We start from the raw sequence: 20,067 nt of genomic DNA, 5'->3' as shown, positions 1-20,067 counted from the left end.
TAAATTGAAATGATTCCTAACCAGCTTAATTAGATATGGAACGTCTGCAAACACATGGATATCCCAATCAGAAACAGCAGGATTTGTAAAAGAACATTTATCATTATTACGCCCAAATTTTGTCATACTTTAACATTGGTAGTATCAGTATTATGTACCATATGAACAACTTGAAATCCTATCGCTTCTATTTTCATAGCATTTCAAGCAAGTGATATTCTTTTTTTTGCTTTTTTTTTTTTTTAATACTATGGTCAAATTCACACTATGTCATCTGGTTCCAAGAACCAACTAAGCCCCTTAACATTACACACTGAACTTTTCTTCTAGGAAAGTAATGTGTCTTTTTCTTTGTCGTATGGTATTGTTCATTCTTGGGCAGCATTCACGATGGAGCCATTGAGCATGCATCGCACTATGATGATATTATATAGCATCATGAATACAACATTCAGTTATGTTAGCTATTATCCTTTTACTAACTCGAAAAGAAACTTATCTCAACTGCTACTGACGACTAAGAAGGGAAGGTGGCTACCTGCCATTCACCAGAGATACATCCTTCACGGACTGAGTCGATTTTTGGCTCAAAAGTGAACAGGTGTACTGTTTTTACATGTCTTGCTTATCTCACTTTCAATTCATGTACGGAACGGCATACGATGATGCAGTGATTTCATTTAATAAGACTTAGCTTTTTTATCTTTATTATTGACTTTAATTTCATGTTTTTGCTCCTTTTTGTCTGAATTGATGGTTGCTTTCCCCATTGCCTACCACTGATGTAGGCTACAACAATTTGGTATCTTACACTTTTGAACAAAAGACGACATGCAAGTGGAGATTGTGCAAACATCAACTCACGTCTTTTGAAGCGAAAGAGTTACAAAATTTGAGTTTACTGTGTACAGTAGCCTAAAGTTTCGGTACAAGGTATAATGTTTTCTACGCCAGATTGCACCTTGGTTTCTTTGGTATTGTAGAAAGGTCTAAAGAGGTGTAATAGCCTAATAAACATACTGTAGATTTGCTTGTATGATTCACTGTACTAAATTGAAAAAATGAATTTGTATACGATAACATTCTGTTCCTCCCCTCTGCTGGGACATCATCAGATCTGAAAACCTTATAAAAAACCATGTTGGTGGTCTTAATGACGAAAGCAGTAAATAATTTTCAACATCCATCAATCAATGCTAGTTTTGCTGCTCTTTAAGTAAGCAACAAACTTTACTGGTGCTTGGAACAAATTGTGGCAATTGACAAAGCTTATAAGTATCTAATCAAGCATCTTGCAGACACTGATGTGGGTGCAGGAAACCAGGATGTGAATGACTTTAAGAGATTGTCAGAATAAAGGTTTTAACAGTCACATCTGATACACAAAGTCACCATTTTCTGTATCTAATGATCTACATTTTTTCTTGAGAAAGTTATTAGTAATTCTTATCCTTTTCAAACACCAAGGAAAGGAGCTAATGAATTATTTTAATCTTGACGAGAAAAATCTAAGTATTTGGTGGCCTTCTTACCTCTTTTACTTATTGGCAAGGTAATTTTTTGTATGGTTCCCTCCTACTTTATGCTCTTTGACGTTTATTTCTGCAAATACTCAATTCTTTGTTAATTAAACAGAAGGGGAAATCCAAATAATATATTGTAAAGCCACCTAATATCCTACATATCCTTTCATAGATCAGTAGGAGTGGAATCTCTCCTTTATAACTCATCTCAGCCTCTCCATTACCCGCAAGGACTGATCATTCTGTTTTTTTTTTTTTATCCGTCTCGTTCCCTTCTAGAATTGAAAAGGAATACAAAGAATCTGTTTGTAAACATTAACTGATAAGAATTATGTTATTTCATGAGTCAGAAATAATAATCCATAAATATTGTTAAATAAATGTGTATATTTCATCCTTTCTTTGTGCAGGTTGGTGATGTCATCAAAATCTTGGGTCGACGTTATTACATAACTAGCTGCGATCCTGCAACTCGTACTTACCTCAGGTCGCTTGGGTTACACATACCTCCTGATTTGTCGGATCCCAGTCTTACAGCTTTCCAGGTAGGGTGATTCGATCGATGTAATTCAACAACAACTAAGTACTCGCCCTGAGCCATTTCACTTAACTTTAAACTTAATGACTTTTTTATCTTTTTGTGATAGATGTAGTCCTAAATTCTTCGTGCACTGGATGTCAGAGAAATTTGAATCATTCATTTATTCTTCATGAACTGTGGGGTGGTTTCTGAATCTTGACTAGACAAGATATTTAGTGTATATCAATATAATTCTGGTAAAAATGATTTAAGCATCCATCTATCTGGATATTTATGGTTTCCTTGACATGTTCAGAGAGGCTTCTTAAATCTTATTTGCTAAAAGTATTTTTCTTAGAATAAAATCATCATCTTTTTCTTGATGGTGTATCAAATTTGGGAAATGCCTTTAATATATCTATGACCATTGCCATCTTTTGTTCCGGTGTAGTTTGATCATTCTAAAAATCCACAATGACACCAGCATTAAATGATCCTTTATTACGACTGATTTCAGGATTTCTTACCAGCATCAACACCAGCAGCTGGAGTTGGGAAATTGAAATTTTCTAGTGACTGGCCTAAGCAACACTCATTGGCAACGTTCGTCAATAAGGCTGGGCAGGTGCTCAGGTTAGTGATATATGGCAATAATGTAGGGCAGCAGGGATGAATTGATTATGTAATATATGTAAGTAGATAAGAAATGTGATAAACGTGAAATCATGTGGTATGGTAAAATAGTGTGTAGCTAAAAAGAAAAACCAGAGCATAGTGGCTGCATTGATTAATATGAATGTGAACAGATGGATTCAAATGACATACAAATTTGAAGTGATGTCGAAAGAAAAGGGAAACTTGAAAAAATGATGGGTTAGGGGAATACTTGGAGTGTTAGAACAAGTGTTGATTTTCTGAAAGTAAGTCAGTTATTTGTGAGAGGGAAATATGTATGGCAGAGTATACAATAATGTGCTTGGGGTCTACATAACGATGCTACGATTTCTGTTTATGAAGTAACTGTGAGGATCTGGAAGCCTTTCAAAGAGCGGGTAGGCCTACATCCTTGCCTCAGCAATTGAAGAACGATGTCAGCAAACGGGCTCTTATGGCGATCCAGAAACACAAGTTCAAATGATATCACCGTCTCCTTTCGCTTCTTAACTGTCTTTTCAAGCAAAGATGATTAAACTACTACAAACGAATCAGTTATTTTTAGGTAACTTGAATAGGTTTTAATATTCGATAACTTACATTCCTAATAACACGATAAAAATCGAAGAATAAGTTGAAACGATACGTACTTTTAGATTTTACAGATGATAATGAGCCGTTGCTATACAAGAAAAATTTTAAATGTCAAGTCTAATGAACAAACGGAAATCGGGTGTCTTACTATGGAGATGAAGATGCGATTTCCAGGTGGTAGCTAGTAGTTGACTTTATTGGGAAAATTATGAATTCAAATTTGTCATAGATGAAAGGGATAGGAAAACCTTTATAGATGTCCGAGCATCACAAGGAAGAATATCTCTCATTGAAATGAAAGACCTAATTTGGAAAGGAACACTTGAGCTTCGTTGAATATAAGCCATCATGGTATTGGCGGATTTAACCAAACTTGTGATAAAACATTTTAAGACTTGATAGTTAATATCTAACAAGATACACCGAACGTTTGTTTTTGAGTTTTTATCTGTACATCTTACTTCATTATTTGTGAACAAATCTACATAATACTTAAACTTTTTACTTCTCGGCAAGTTCTCTGTAAAAATAAATTCAAACAGAAGAAAGGTATAGATTTTTTTTCTTGAGCCAAAATAGTAACTAGCAGCATAATCACATATTCTCTATTAACCCAAAATTATATGCTGCACACGCAAGGAAAGATTATTAATTACATACACAAGAATCTTAAAGCGGGAAGGCAAATTAGGAAACTAATTGAGAAGTTAATAAACTGCGTATATACTGTATAAGTTCCAGGTCCAGAAGGGAGAGGGATGGATTTCATGGACACCACTTGACATAGACTATTTGCATCACCATCAACTTGTTTTTATGTTGAACAGGCTGACATAAGTGTCTTTTTATACTTTATTTATGAGAGATCTATTTTAATGTTGTTACTGTTCATGAGATATTTAATTTAAATTGTTCATTACTTTTCTTGTAGATTATTTATTTCTTTATTTCCTTTCTACACTGGGCTATTTTTTCCTGCTGGAGTTCTTGGACTTATAGCATTCATCTTTTCCAGCCAGGGTTGTAGCTTAGCTAATAATAATAATAATAATAATAATAATAATAATAATAATAATAATAATAATAATAATAATAATAATAATAATAATAATAAAAAGTTGACAGTAACATCTGATTTACGATTATTCAGTGACAAAATATTGAGTGTAGATGTTATGAATGCTTATGAAATGAGAGAATATGTAAATTACAGAAAAGATGAGTGAATACAAACCACCGGAGCTCTGTAAGTAAGGATAAGGAAAAGACCAAAAGGTTAAGGAAACAAAAGTTTGAATGCTCGAAAGTTAAGAAAAGTTGAGGGGTTTGATTTAATATGCATTTGACATGGAGGCATCTTCATCACTTAGAGACTATCGAAGGATAAAAAAAATTACAGAATAAAATTGTTGTTCAAATGGGAGAAATCCAAGGAAAATCAGTCTTTGTGATCATCAGTCAAGTTACGTAGCTGAAATGGATCCCAAATTTACAGTATACAAGTGTAGAAAACTAAAAACTATAGAAAGATTAAGATTTAGTGTCATTTTCAATAACAACTCATGTGCCAAGAGATAGGAATTTCTGGTTTATGATAAAAAATTGTAGTCTGTACAAAACACATGCTTCGGTGCAGCAGCAAATGAAGACCATTTTTCAGTTAGAATGATTACTAGACCAATAATTCAGACAGAAAAATAAGTTCATACTTTAGTTTGGTGCTGGAAGCCAAAACTCCTTCTAAGGTGATATGATTATAACAAGAAATTTAATGGCAAAATAAGACATCCAAGGCTGTTACATTAGCAAGAGGAGTATTAAAACTTAACAAAGAGTAAAGGGAAGACATAGTAGATAGAAGACTATTGTCCTGATTATCATAAGAGAAGGAATATGGTTAACTGTGCTCTTAGGAACTTAAACTGGCACTCAACTACAAAATTGGATGATACCCAGGTGATGGTGCACCCCATTGTCTGATACCATGATAATAAAGCAAAGGAATCTGATATCTAACGTAAAAATACTACTGCTAATAATGGCACAGATTATTATTATTATTATTATTATTATTATTATTATCATTATTATTATTATTATTATTATTAACAACAGGGAAAATAGCCCAGTCAGGAAGGGAAACAAGGAAAAGTAGAAAATTTTAAGAACAATAATAACATTATAATGAATATTTCATATATAAACTATAAAAACTTTTACAAAACAAAAGGAAGAGAAATAATATAGTGTGCCCGAGCGTACCCTCAAGCAAGAGAACTCTAATCCAAGGCAGTGGAAGACCATGATACAGAGAGAACAATGGTTTGATTTTGGAGTGTCCTTCTCCTAGAAGAGCTGCTTCCATAGCTGAAGAGTCTCTTCTACTCTAACCAAGAGGAAAGTAGACACTGAATAATTACAGTGCAATAGTTAATACATTGAGAAAAGAAAATTTGTTTGGTAATCTCAGTGTTGTCAGATGTATGAGGACAGAGGAGTATATATAAAGAATAGGCCAGACTATTCGGTGTATATGTAGGCAAAGCAAAAATGAACCGTAACCAGAGAAAAGGATCCAATGTAGTACTGTATGGCCAGTCAAAGGATCCCATAACTCTCTAGCGGTAGTATCTCAACGGGTGGCTGGTGTCCTGGGCACCCTACTACCTGAGATAACTGAAATGAGATGATATTGATGATCAAAATATATATTATTGTGAAGTATCTAGTAATCATTTTTAATCATTTACAGGACATTTAAAGTTCTTAGTATGCTTTCTAAATTCTTATATTTTTATATACAGAAAAGAAATGTGGATCTCGCATATTAAATTCAACCTGGTTCCTTTAGGTTCTTTGGAGAATGGGTCGACTATGACAAGAACTTGGGTGGGCTCACTACCCCTGTGACTGAAAAGGTAGAATTGAGATATTATCTGGAAGATGATACGGCAGAAGTACGAGTTCATCATCTCACTCCTCATCAAGATGCACTGACTCCTGAAAAACCCCAGTTACCTACCAAGTTTCTGAAAAGGGGACCTGTGGCTAAGGTGAAAAATATTATGCAGTACTTTATTCTTTACTACAGTGCTTTTCATTTCTTCACGTTTGGTTTGAATTTTATTTATGCGATGCTACTTATTTGAATGGTTACATTATTGATTTCTTTGTAATATATATCAAATATACAAATAATAGGTATATGAATAGATTGATTAAAGATAATTAGCAAGAAAATAGACAATATGCAAGGTGATCAAGAGAAAAGTGAGGACGAAAAAGAGGCAGGACTAGAAATAAAAGAGTTAATGTAAGTATTTTACGGGAAAATGAGAAGTTGCTCTATATTTAAGTAAAAGTGAAATGAAAGTTTATCAAGTCAGTGGTTCGCAAATTGAAAAGATGCAAATGGAAAAATATTGTCTGAAGAAAATGAAGCTCATCTGAATTACACAAGAGCGAAAGATGAGATTGAGGTTAGTGGTGGATATAATTCCTTAGGATATAAGGAAGGCAATTTAGAGACTAAGGATTGGAAATACATAAGAGGTGTTATGGTTATGTAGTGAAAATGAGATTAGGTGGTCCACTAAGAATAACTGAAATACTCAAAAGTTATGGATGAAAGAAATAGTTTTTCCTTTGTATAAATGTGAATGTAATAGAGGAGACTTACAACTGAGAGAAATTAGGATTCAGGAAGTAAAACAAGTGACAAAAAGATTGGTAGAGATTGAACAGCGTGGGTTTGGGCAAGGAGAGTTTGTGTGAATCAAGAGTTTATTTTGATATTTTTGCAAGAGGTGATCAAAAGTATAGGTGAAAAGCTTTCAGTGGCTTACATATACCAAGAAAATATTTGCGATAAAAGCATTAGAATGTGATAAGGACGGATTTTATGATGCATGGTATAAAAGGCAATTGAATTATAACAGTTAAAAGTACTTATGAATAAAGAGAAGCTTATGTTAGAAGTAGTCAGGAGGATGATGGGTCTGTTGTATAATTAGATCTGTGACAAGGTTGTATTTTATCTCCATAGCTGTTCAATATCTTTTTGGGTGGAAATAACATTAGTGGTTTTTGTAAGAAAACAAGTTTGAATGCAGTGTTGAATAGCTGATATTTTCAGGAGGTGTAGCACTGATTTTGGATTATGAAGAGTAGGCTAATTACAAACACTAATGGAAGAGTTTAGAGGAAGAGAGAGTTGAGAGTAACTGTGAACAAGAGTAAGGTCAAAACAGTAAATGGAAACCAGGAAGTTGAAACAAGGAATGGTTATATTCATGATGGGAGAAGGAAATTGGCCGACTCATAACCATTCAAGAGTAAATGTAAATAATAGATGATGTTAAGATAAGAGAGTTTTTTTTTTAGAACAAATGAAGTAAAGAGGATAGTATGTTGTGCACCAAAGACTTGAAAGAGACTTGGAGTATTGTGGCAGTCAGGGTGGGAATTTAAGAGGAGATACTTAAGCCCACTTTTTTTTTGTGGGGTGTGGGGAAGTGAAATATAGACTTTGATTGCTAATCAGTGACAAAATGTGGTTTTTATAGTGTAATTGAGTGGCGTAATGGGAACTGACATGCTGAGAAATGGCGTAATATATAGCAATTTTGAAAAGGTTAGTGAAGAGGAATGGATGAATCAGAATGTTCTGAGATGGGTCATGTGGTAAGAATGAAAGATGATAAATTGATGAACATTATATAGCTCAGAGGGATAAGCGGTGTAAAAGAGAGGAAGATCTAGTATTTAGTGATAGATCAGGATAGGTGGAGGAAAAAAGGAAAAGAAAATCGTTGGTATTCAAGAAGTACAAGACTGCGTACAAAAGAAAGGTACAGTAGATGGTGCAGCGTGTGTACAATATCATCATCTCCTCCTACACCTATTGATGCAGAGGGCCTCGGTTAGATTTCGCCAGTCGTCTCTTTCTTGAGCTTTTAATTCAATACTTTTCCATTAATCAGCTCCTACTTCGCGATTCATAGTCCGCAGCCATGTAGGCCTGGCTCTTCCAACTCTCCTAGTACCTTGTGGAGCCCAGCTGAACGTTTGGTGAACTAATCTCTCTTGAGAGTATGAAGAGCAGGCGCAAACCATCTCCATATACCCCTCATCATGATATCCACATATGGCACTCGAGTAATCTCTCTTATAGTTTCATTTCTAACCCTGTCCTGCCATTTAACTCCCACTATCCTTCTGAGGGCTTTGTTCTCAAATCTACCAAATCTATTGGAGATTGTTTCGTTGTCATACCATGACTCATGTCCATATAGTAACACCGATCTCACTAAATTGATATATAATCTGATTTTTGCATGTAATTTCAGGCGATTTGGTTTCCGAATTTTACTTAACCTAGCCATTGTCTGATTTGCTTTTTTTTCAATCTTTCACTAAACTCTAGTTCTAAAGACTGTATTGGAGATCATAGTTCCTTAATACTTAAATGATTCTACCTCATTAATCCTTTCTCCTTCCAATGATATTTCATCTTCCATTGCATACTCCATTCTCATCATTATCTTTCTTCTATTTATCTTGATCCAAACCTCGTGTGATATTTCATGCATTCTGGTAAGCAAGCATTGCAAATCCTGTGGCGTTCTGCTAAGAAGGACAGCATCATCAGCATGCTCTAGGACTGCTAATTTCCTATCACTAATCCATTCTAATTCTTCTCCACCATCTCCGACTGTTCTACACATTACAATATTCATGAGTAGGATAAACATAGATGACAACACATTCCCTTGGAGTACTTCACTGTTCACGGGAAATTCAATTGATAGGACTCCATTAACATTAATTTTGCATTTGCCATGTTCATGAACGTACTTAATCAAAGTCACATATTTTAGAGGAATTCCATAATAACTCAGGGCTCTTCACAAAATAGTCCACAAATGCCATCAAAATTGGACTTCTATATTCTATGCATTGCTGTACAACATGTCTCAAAATGAAAATTTGGTGAGTGCAACTTCTACCTTTTCAAAATAGGTGTGATATTTTACTGCTAACGTGTTTGGGAGGTCTCCGTTTCAGAGTACATTCGAGACTCATTAGTTAAAGTATGAATGTCGCATTGATTGTTGTCTCCACTTTTTTTCTGGAATTTCGTCTTATATGGGCTAAACGCGTAGAGTGTATATATACGTATATATATATATATATATATATATATATATATATATGTATATATATATATATATATATATATACAGCTGGCGATATATACCTACACTTCCGAGCTTCAAACACTGAATATCCAAAGGTCTCTTACGTAACACTCAAAACAAAACTGGGTGATTACTTAATATGAACCATTAAAAAACAACCGCTTACTTTGGTTCTTAGTCAGGGATTACAAGCAAAGCACTGTTAGGAAATATTGGTGATCAAAATATTACAATCTTTACAAAAATAAATATATTCTATAAAAAGTTAACAATGCAAAGGAATTAATACAAAAAATTAAATCACTCGAAATATTTCAACTGAACCTTAGACAAAGACAATTGATGAAGAGTTAACACTTTAACAATCTAATGAACATGTATACTGAAATTTACATACATGTAACTGTTACGCTTACGTCTTTTGGTTCACACAAGGTTACCGAACAGTTAAGCAAAATAAATACACTTCACTGTTTAACCTAAATCTCACAGGGCCAGTTACAAAAATTTATGTTAAACTATACTTACATTAACCCTACATTTGAATTACCATTAAATAGTTTCATCAACGTTTGAACACACCACACATGATATATGTTGGATAAAAATCACTAATCACTTTTGACTGTAAAATACTATTCACACTTGAGACGAGATATGGCTGGCTGACGTTGGCTCTTAGAAAGGAATAGCCTGGAACTCTTCTGCTGGTTATGCATTCCTTGGGGGCTACATATATGGACTTAATCATTTTAGATCCTTCCATGATATGGTCTGGAAGCTTGGGGGCAGGCTTACGGTGCCATAGTTTCCAACTAGTCAAGTAGCAGACAAGATCTAACGTACATGGCAAGGCAACTCTCTCTCAACTATCTCAACCCACCTTCTCCTCGAAACATTAAAAAAAAAAGTACACCTAATTCAAGTATTTTCATGTACTTTCTAATCATGCGGAAACATAAAAATTACATAATCCCTAGTGTTCATACCTCGTATGGGTCATACAGCATATCTAAACGATATTACATAAGACTTCATAACAAAATACGTGAAAGAAAAAGTTAATTCTTAAAAATAACGTAAATTTATATATACGAAACTGTATGAAAATACAATTAAACGAATGACGAAAGTCTCTAGTAATTTACATGCATTACTTAAACCTACATGAGTGGAACTTACCTTACAAGCTGGCTATACATCTCCTAAATACACAAATGAAATGCATGAATAAAATATTTACTCTTATGCTAGACCAGCTTTGTAAGAATATATATATATATATATATATATATATATATATATGTATATATATATATATATATATATATATACACATATATATATATATATATATATATATATATATATATATATATATATATATATATATATATATATATATACCATGCTAGGCGGTATTCTTAGTAGTCCATGTTTGCCAACGTTTATACTCATATAAACGGATGAGCAACTTGGTGGAGTAATGAGAGCTTTGGGTGTGGAGGAAATGCCCCCCTAAATCTCAATGAAGTCACTGGCAGCAGGGTGACGGATATGTTTAAGGCGATGGACAAACGGCCTCTTCGGCTTTTACTCCTTATGCCTGGCGGTTGATCATACTAGAATTAGTATGGACTGGCAGGGGTAAGTTTCTGTTCAGCAAACAATCTTGTCATTGGAGGTACTCTGTTCCAACATAAGAACATCCACAAGTATACATGGACTTCACCATGTGGCAATTACAAAAATCAGATAGATCACATTGCCATTAATAAAGAGAGAAGGAGGACTCTAAGAAATGTAAGAAGCTATAGAGGTGCAGATATTGCTAGTGATCACCAGCTCCTCATTGCCACACTGAAATTAAAACTGAAAGCGCCCACCAGAAAGATAGATAGAATACCTAGGTTTGCTACAACTAAGCTTCTAGAGGAAGAGCACAGAGGATCCTTTGCAATTGAATGTAGGAATCGATTTGCAGTCTTAGAGACTTTAAGAGACGAAGAACAGACAATTAATGAAAAATGGTGTGATATTAAGAACATATATCAGTAGTTGGTAGTGAAGTCTTGGGGCAAACAGTTACAAGGAGAAAGCCATGGATATCAAATGATGCTTGGGATGCTATAAAAAGAAGACAAAGACAGATATTGATTGTTAAAAGTTTTCGAGGAAGTAGTGATAATTACAAGGTAGAGCATGCCAAGTATTCGAGTATTAACAGCGATTTCAAAAGAAAAGTCAGGAATGACTGGAGAGAATATTTACACAGTGAAGCAGAAGAGGCTGACAAAGCTGTGAATTCAGGAAATAGCTCTGGTGTAAAAATTACTCATAGAATTATTAATGAAATCTCGACTGGGACAAAGAAGAAGCATATACCCATCAAAAGGAGAGATGGCTCTCTTATAGCAACAGGAAATGAAGAAAGACAACGTTAGATGGAACACTTTAGTAAGCTTATGAATAGGACATATGAAGGGAATAATTTGACTGATATACCTGAAGCTGATGACGACCTTGATGTGCCCATGAATGAATTCAGTGTGTTTGAAGTCGAAGCTATCCTTAAAAACTAAAGAGATGGAAAGCCCTGGGATATGATGGAATAACTGCCGAGATGATACTGGCCGAAAATGAAGTGACTCCCAGACTACTTACAAGATTATTTTGTAGAATGTGTCATGAAGAGGCAAAACCTGATGAATGGGAGTTAGGAGTGTTGGTGAAAAAAGCTAAAAAGGGAGACCTGGCTGATTGCAATAATTACAGAGGCATAACACTTACGTCAGTTGTTATGAAAATATATAGTATGCTTATTCTTAAGAGACTGGAGAGAAAGATTGATGAAGAGATGAACAAGCAGGATTTAGAAACGGTAGAAGTTGCACTGACCAAATTTTCATTTTGAGTAATGTACAGTAATGCGGAGAATATAGAAATCTCCTTTTGATGGTATTTGTGGAATATGAAAAGCCTTTGCTAGTGTGTACCGGCCAATTTTGTGGAGAATCCTAAGTTATTATGGAATTCCTTTTAAATATGTAAATTTGATTAAGTCTGTTCATGAGCATAGCAAGTGCAAAGTTAATGTTAATGGGGTCTTATCAAGTGAGTTTCCAGTGAACAGCGGAGTACTTAGAAGGAATGTGTTGTCATCTATGTTGTTTATCCTCCTCATGGACTTTGTAATGTGTAGAACAGTCAGAGATGGTGGAGAAGGACTGGACTGGATTGGTGATAGGAATTTACCAGACCTAGAGTATGCTGATGATGCTGTCCTTTTTAACAAAACACCACAGGATTTGCAATGCTTGGTTACCAGAATGCATGAAATATCACATCAGATGGGGCTGAAGATAGATAGAAGAAAGACAGAGATGATAAGAACGGAGTATGCAATGGAAAATGAAATATCATTGGAAGGAGAAAGGATTAATGAGATAGAATCATTTAAGTATTTAGGAACAATGATCTCCAATACAGGGTCTTTGGAATTAGAGTTTAGTGAAAGATTGAAAAAAGCAAATCAGACAATGGCTAGGTTAAGTAAAATTTTGGAATCAAATTGCCTAAAATTTCATATAAAAATCAGACTATATATCAGTTTAGTGAGATCGGTGTTACTCTATGAACATGAGTCATGGTATGACAATGAATCAATCGCCAATATATTTAGTAGATTTGAGAAAAAAGCCCTCAGATGGATATTGGGAGTTAAATGGTAGGACACGATTAGAAATGAAACTATATGAGAGATTACGCGAGTGCCATATGTGGATGAGATCATGATAAGGGGTAGATGGAGATGGTTTGGGCATGCTCTTCGCACACCCTAAGAGAGATTAGTTCACCAAACGTTTAACTGGGATCCACAAGGCACTAGAAGAATTGGAAGAACCAGGCCTACATAGCTTAGGACTATAAAGCGTGAAGTAGGAGATGATGAATGGAGAAGTATTGAATTAAAAGCTCAAGGCAGGGACGAATGGCGAAATCTAACCGAGGCCCTTTGCGTCAATGGGCGTAGGAGGAGATGATGATGATGATATATATATATATATATATATATATATATATATATATATATATATATATATATATATATATATATATATACGCTAAGCAAGGCTCTTTTACCCTGAGTCGGAAATCGCTTTTTTTTTTCTTTTATAAGATACGGGTGTTATTTTGACAGGAACTGTCAGAACTTAACGGAGCTGCTAGTCTTGGAGCTGTGGGTCGTCCAACCTTAAACTTGGTAGGCCTTCAAGGGGTAGGGGCCCACCTTAAAGACCGGAGACCGCAGGTGAATACTACCCTCCTGAGATTTAAACTCTGGAGGGATCGGAGTTGACTCCACCTCCAAAAATGATCACTTCATTAAGCTACTACGATTATTTGTTATCAAGAAAGATATTATGTAGTGCTGAAATTACGTATGATGTTTTTAAAATCAATATCTCGTAATGTTTAAATACTTTGCACCTCTTTACAAATGGAAGTATGTGGTCACCTGTTTCGTCCGTGACGAATAGGAGTTTTGACAAATAATATAACATAAAAAGAAATAAGAAAAAAACGTCATATGGTTTCTAAATGTAATGATAAGTTAACTTTTTACAGGCTCTGCCCAGCCCATCGTTCTTGAAGCCTTCCGAACTCCTGCTGGGGAATACCGTGTCCGTAGGGGGACGTCTCCTGCGACTCTGCGACTGCGATTCTTTCACCACCATCTACTACAAGAATCTTCTTGACATCGGTACATTCGTAGGCTGAGTACCTTTCAAAATTACTCAATTTTTGCAAATTTAAAATAGAATATTTACATTTTGATAATAAGATTTCCTTATAAAGATCTCCCTGTGCCTTACATTTCAAATGCTTTCTTCAGTTTTGGTAATAAGCAATGCTTGGAAAACTTAATCAGTTGAGAGAGAGAGAGAGAGAGAGAGAGAGAGAGAGAGAGAGAGAGAGAGAGAGAGAGAGAGAGAGAGAGAGAGAATATTTACATATACTGTACATACACCTATACGCATATAAACAAAACTCACGCACATGCACATACAAACAGTCACACATATACACACACACACACACACACACATATATATATATATATATATATATATATATATATATATGTATATATATACAGTATACATATATATATATATATATATATATACAATATATATATATATATATATATACATATATATATATATATATATAATACCTTGAGATACGAATGCACAAAGATACGATTTTTTTGAAATACGATGATACAGTGTACCGATATTTACGCCCTAAGATACGAAAATTTCTTTTGAGATACGATTTCAAAAAGTGCACACCATCGGTAGGTAGCAGAGTGCTCGTTCGGCTACCTGAGTCGATCCAAACGCTCACTTGACATCTGAGGTTACCCGAACTTCTCTCTCCAAGTGTGTTCGTTGTCGTCTTATAGAAAACGTTGAGTTGTTGTTGTGTGTGTACGATTCTCGGGTGTTTTCCTTTATTTTATTAACATTTATTGTGAGAACCATGGGTCCTAAGCCTAAGGATAATGATGGGGATAAGAAAAAACCAAGAAAATGATCTTAATAGAAATAAAGCATGAGATACTGGGGAAGCATGGACGAGGTATGAGAATCTGTGACTTGGCCGCTGAATATGGCCGCAATGCGTCCACCATAAACACCATTCTCAAACAAAATGACGCAATAGAGAAGGTTACTTTATACAGCGACCATATCGTGTGTATGTGTGTGTGTGTGTGCTAGGAGCATTGCTTCTCTCCCTCCCTCCTCCTGGCATGCATCCTGTACACTGCTAGCGTTCGCATAGGCGGTGAGTACAACTCTGTTTTTCTTTTTTTTTTAAAGTTTTTAACTCTTTATTCTTAAGAAATGATCCTTAAATATCAAGCATTCAGTATGCTCATACAGCGTTTTAATTGTGTTTATCTGGCCGCTTTCTACAGCCACCATATGGTGTGTGTGTTCGTGGTAGCCTTGCTTCTCATGCCCTCCTCCTTGCATGCTTCCCATATGCTAGGACTCGCCTAGGTGGTGAGTAAAACTCTATTTTTTTATTGTTTTTATTAGCATTTACTATTATATATCAATTTCAGTGTCATTACTGTTGTATTTATCTTTCTTTATTGATTGTCGAGTGTAATTTGAGCATAATTTGAGCTCGTTTGGGGTAAATATCTTACCCTTGGAACTGATTAATTCTATTTCTTTTAACTCAAATGGGAATAACTATTTTGAGATACGATTTTTTGTAGATTCGTCGGCGGTCATGGAACGCATTAAATTCGTATCTCAAGGTAGTACTGTATACATTGTATACGTCTCTTTCTTAGTAGGGATTCCTTGACGTGGTGAAAGGATTTGTGTATTGTCATAATCAGCAAAGCTGTACCAGTCAGGCAACACATACTAGGTTGGTTTGCTGTGAGCAAACAGACGGAAATCTCCCACTATCACCAATCCCCACTGGCCAGCATGGTGATAAAAACTGGCCAACCCCCAGACATGAATAAGGACATGTCTGAGGTCTTTGTTCTTCAGTTGACCAAAAGTAGCTGCATTTGTTGTTATATATATATATATATATATATATATATATATATATATATATATATTATATATATATATATATATATATGTGTGTGTGTATATATATACATTTATATATATATATATATATATATATATATATGTATATATATATATATATATATTTGTATATATATATATATATATATATATATATATATATATATATATATATATACGATTATGGCTCCCAGGTCTGGGCCCCAAAACATAATTATATTATACTATGGTTCGTGACTGGGAACCAAACATATAATATAATGTTTAATACGAATGGTAAGTTAATCAACCTCTCGAATTCCAAACTCCTTTGTTTACTTTTACATTAAAACTGTTACACTTTAAAATATTAATACACAAATTCTGAGACAATTAAATAACTCCCAGATAACAATATGTAAAACCCTGAATATCCAAAGGTCTCTTAAGTACACTCAAAACTAAATTGGGTAAATACTCTTAAGAATTATTTATGACTTACTATGGGTCTTAACAGGATACGAGCGCCATCTGGTTCTAAACAATGGTGATTGGAATAATACACTCTTTACACAAATAAATATATTCTATATATATTACAACACTTTGAAAGAGTTTACATAATAACAAAATAAATCACTTAAAATATTAAGACTGAACAAAACTTAGATTAAGACAAAATTGTTACGATCTGAAAATTGCATAACTTGACTTTAAATGTTAAATCTGAATAATCCTTAGACTAAGACAAAAGAAATACTGCAATTAAAATGATACAAAAGCTTGAAATTAAATCTGAATAATACAATATTCAAGTTTGATACTTAATGAAAATAGATAACCAGATCACGATAGAAAATATTAACCTTCCTACAGGGCCAGTCACAAAAACTTAACACAATGCCAACACTCTCTCTAATACAATGAATTTAAAATCATTGTTTTGTCTTACGTATCTTTTCGTCACACAATTTGATTTGGGCACAGAGTCACTTAGGAGAGGACACACTATAGGTACTGAACACTTGTAAAACAATACTTTGACCTGCGTGCGAGAGAGGGAGAGAGATGAGAGATGATCTTATGGCTGGATTTCTCTATCTCTATCTGTCTCTGTAACCTTGGTGTCGCCTTTTCATATATGAATCCTAGCTACTTCCAGAAGATTCCAAAAGATTTGGGAAGAGTGGAGGCCTTGGCCTAAGGGCATCAGAGTTTCCAACTAGATAAAAATTTCAAGAGGCAAATCAGGGGTTTTCAGGCAACTTTCAGATGCATGCTATCTGGGAGAGTGAGACGACTCTCCCAGCTAGCTTCGTTCATCCTTTGTCCCCGAAATAAAAAAAAGGAAAGGTAACATCCTATCACCAGGCCTTCACAAAATTTCCAAAGCACGTGGTAGAGAATTTTCCAAAGCACATGTAGCATATTGAGTATTCTCTCTCAAAAAATGACGCAATAACAAATAAAATATAAAAGAACATTACCTAAGCCCTTGTTCATATCGTGTATGATCACATAACACTCTCAAACAGGTTACGTAAGTCTTTGTAACAAAATTACGTGAAATTAAAAAGTTAATTCTTAAAAATAACATAAATTTACATATACTAACTTGAATAAGGATTACAATGAAATTCACGACAAAAGTCTTATGTAATTTACATAAAATACGTACGTCTACATGAGAGGAGCTCTTTTTACGGGCTGGCTACCATTTCTTCGATGCATAAATGATATATAAATAAAATCATTAATAAACTACTGTTTTTACTTTTCACTAAACCAGCTTCGTAAGAATATATATATTGTATCTATATATATATATATATATATATATATATATATATATATATATATTTATATATATATCTGTATATATACATATATATATATATATATATATATATTTTTATATATACATATATATATATATATATATATATATATATATATATATATATATATATATATATATATATATATTACAGGTGGCATGTTACATAACCTCCCGAGTTCTGAACTCACCTTTTTGTTTGTACATAAATCTATTACACTTGAATAATACCCGAGCTCTGAGAAAATCATATAACTCTCAGACGGAAATATATAAAAGCACTGAATATCTAAAGGTCTCTTAAGTACACTTACCACAAATATGAGTTATTAATTACTTGAACTATTCAAAACAACCTCTTACTTCGATTCTTAAACAGGGATACGAGAGTTCCATAAGAAATACTGGTGAATGAAATAATACACTCTTTACAAAAATAAATATATTCTATAAGAAATTACAACACTTTGAAAGGATTTACACCAAAAATAAATCACTTGAAATATTAAATCTGAACAAAACTTAGACTAAGACAAGAAAATTATATGATCACTTGCTTCACTGGAAATTAAATTTTGCACAAATATTTAATCTTGATAATTAATGAAAATAGTTAATCTTTAACACTCTAATGATTAAACTCTTATTGAAATTTACATAAAAGTAACTGATAAGCTTACAAGTTTTTAGCTCACATGAAGTTTCCCACCAGATAGCAATACTAATAAACTTCACGTTTTCACAAAAATTTCACAGGGCCAGTTACAAAATTTTATATAATACCAGCACATACAATAACACAATTGATTTTAAATCACCTTCAGAATTTCAGTAACGTTTTAACACACTACACACGAGATATGCTAGGTATAAACTTATTCGCTTTGGATAGGACACACAATTAAGGTACTTGCAACGGGATAGGCTGGATCCCTTCTCCTGCAATGCATCCCTGGGGCCCTATAAATTATCCTAGATCCTTGTAGGTCAGGTGGTGTAGAAGTTTGGGGGCTTTGCCTTGTAGCGTAAGGTTGCCAACGATCACGTCTCAAATGCATACCAACACACCAGTGAGACAACTCTCTCTCAGCTAACTCGGCCCACCTCCCTCCTTGAAACTAAAAAAAAAGACAAAAATAACGCTGGTGTTTTTGAGAACCTTCCAAAAAATGCGAAAATTTGCGTAATTTCTTACAAACATGATGCAATTCCTCATAAAAACATAAAGAAATTACACACTTAATCGAGATTGCATAAGACTTTGTTACAAAATACGTGAAATAAAAAGTTAACTCTTGAAAATAATGTAGATTTACAGATACTGACTTGAAGGAGAAATACAATGAAATGAGCGACGAAAGTCTTACTCAATTTACATACAATTACTTATACCTACATGAGAGAAACTCACCTTACAAGCTGGCTATAAACCTCTTGAATGCACCAATAAAATACATGAATAAAATATTTACTCTACACTAGACCAGCTTCGTAAGAATATATACAGTGTATATATATACGTATATATATATATATATATATATATATATATATATATATATATATATATATATATATATATATATATATATATATATATATATATATATATATATATATATATAATATATATATATATATATATATATATATATAAATATATATATATATATATATATATATATATATATATATGTATAAAAATAAACATATATATAAATATATATATATATATGTGTGTGTGTGTGTTGTGTTGTCATATATGTATATATGTATATCTATATATATATCTTTATATATATATATATATATATATATATATATGTATATATATATATTTATATATATATATATATATATATATATATGGTCCCGTGTCTGGGAACCAAAAGTATATATACATTATATATATTATGGCTGGCAAGCTACACGACCTCTCGAGTTCCAAACTCGCCTGTTTGCTTTTACATTAAATCTGTTACGCTTGAAAATATTTATACCCGAGCTCTGAGACATTTGTATAACTCCCAGACAGCAATACATGAAACACTGAATATCCAAAGGTCTTTTAAGTACACTCAAAACATCACAGGGTAATTATTATTAAGAGCTATCTAAACCACTTCTT

General features: G+C 33.6%; 1 protein-coding gene across 1 annotated transcript in view; it reads left to right on the top strand.

Annotated features, from left to right (window-relative positions):
- The window catches only part of LOC137653969 (EF-hand domain-containing family member C2-like), a 15,922-nt gene extending 1,649 nt beyond the window's left edge, over positions 1-14,273 (top strand). The window contains exons 2-6 of the mRNA XM_068387602.1: positions 1,934-2,068; positions 2,561-2,676; positions 6,143-6,344; positions 13,693-13,803; positions 14,121-14,273. Coding sequence (XP_068243703.1) covers positions 1,934-2,068; positions 2,561-2,676; positions 6,143-6,344; positions 13,693-13,803; positions 14,121-14,273 — 717 coding nt within the window. The remainder of the gene's footprint in view (positions 1-1,933; positions 2,069-2,560; positions 2,677-6,142; positions 6,345-13,692; positions 13,804-14,120) is intronic.
- Positions 14,274-20,067: the final 5,794 nt, after the last annotated feature.

This window comes from Palaemon carinicauda, chromosome 15 (assembly GCF_036898095.1).
Source record: "Palaemon carinicauda isolate YSFRI2023 chromosome 15, ASM3689809v2, whole genome shotgun sequence".
Lineage (NCBI taxonomy): Eukaryota > Metazoa > Arthropoda > Malacostraca > Decapoda > Palaemonidae > Palaemon > Palaemon carinicauda.
The sequence above is the reverse complement of the archived record's forward strand: the minus strand, read 5'-3'. Positions and strand labels throughout refer to the sequence as shown.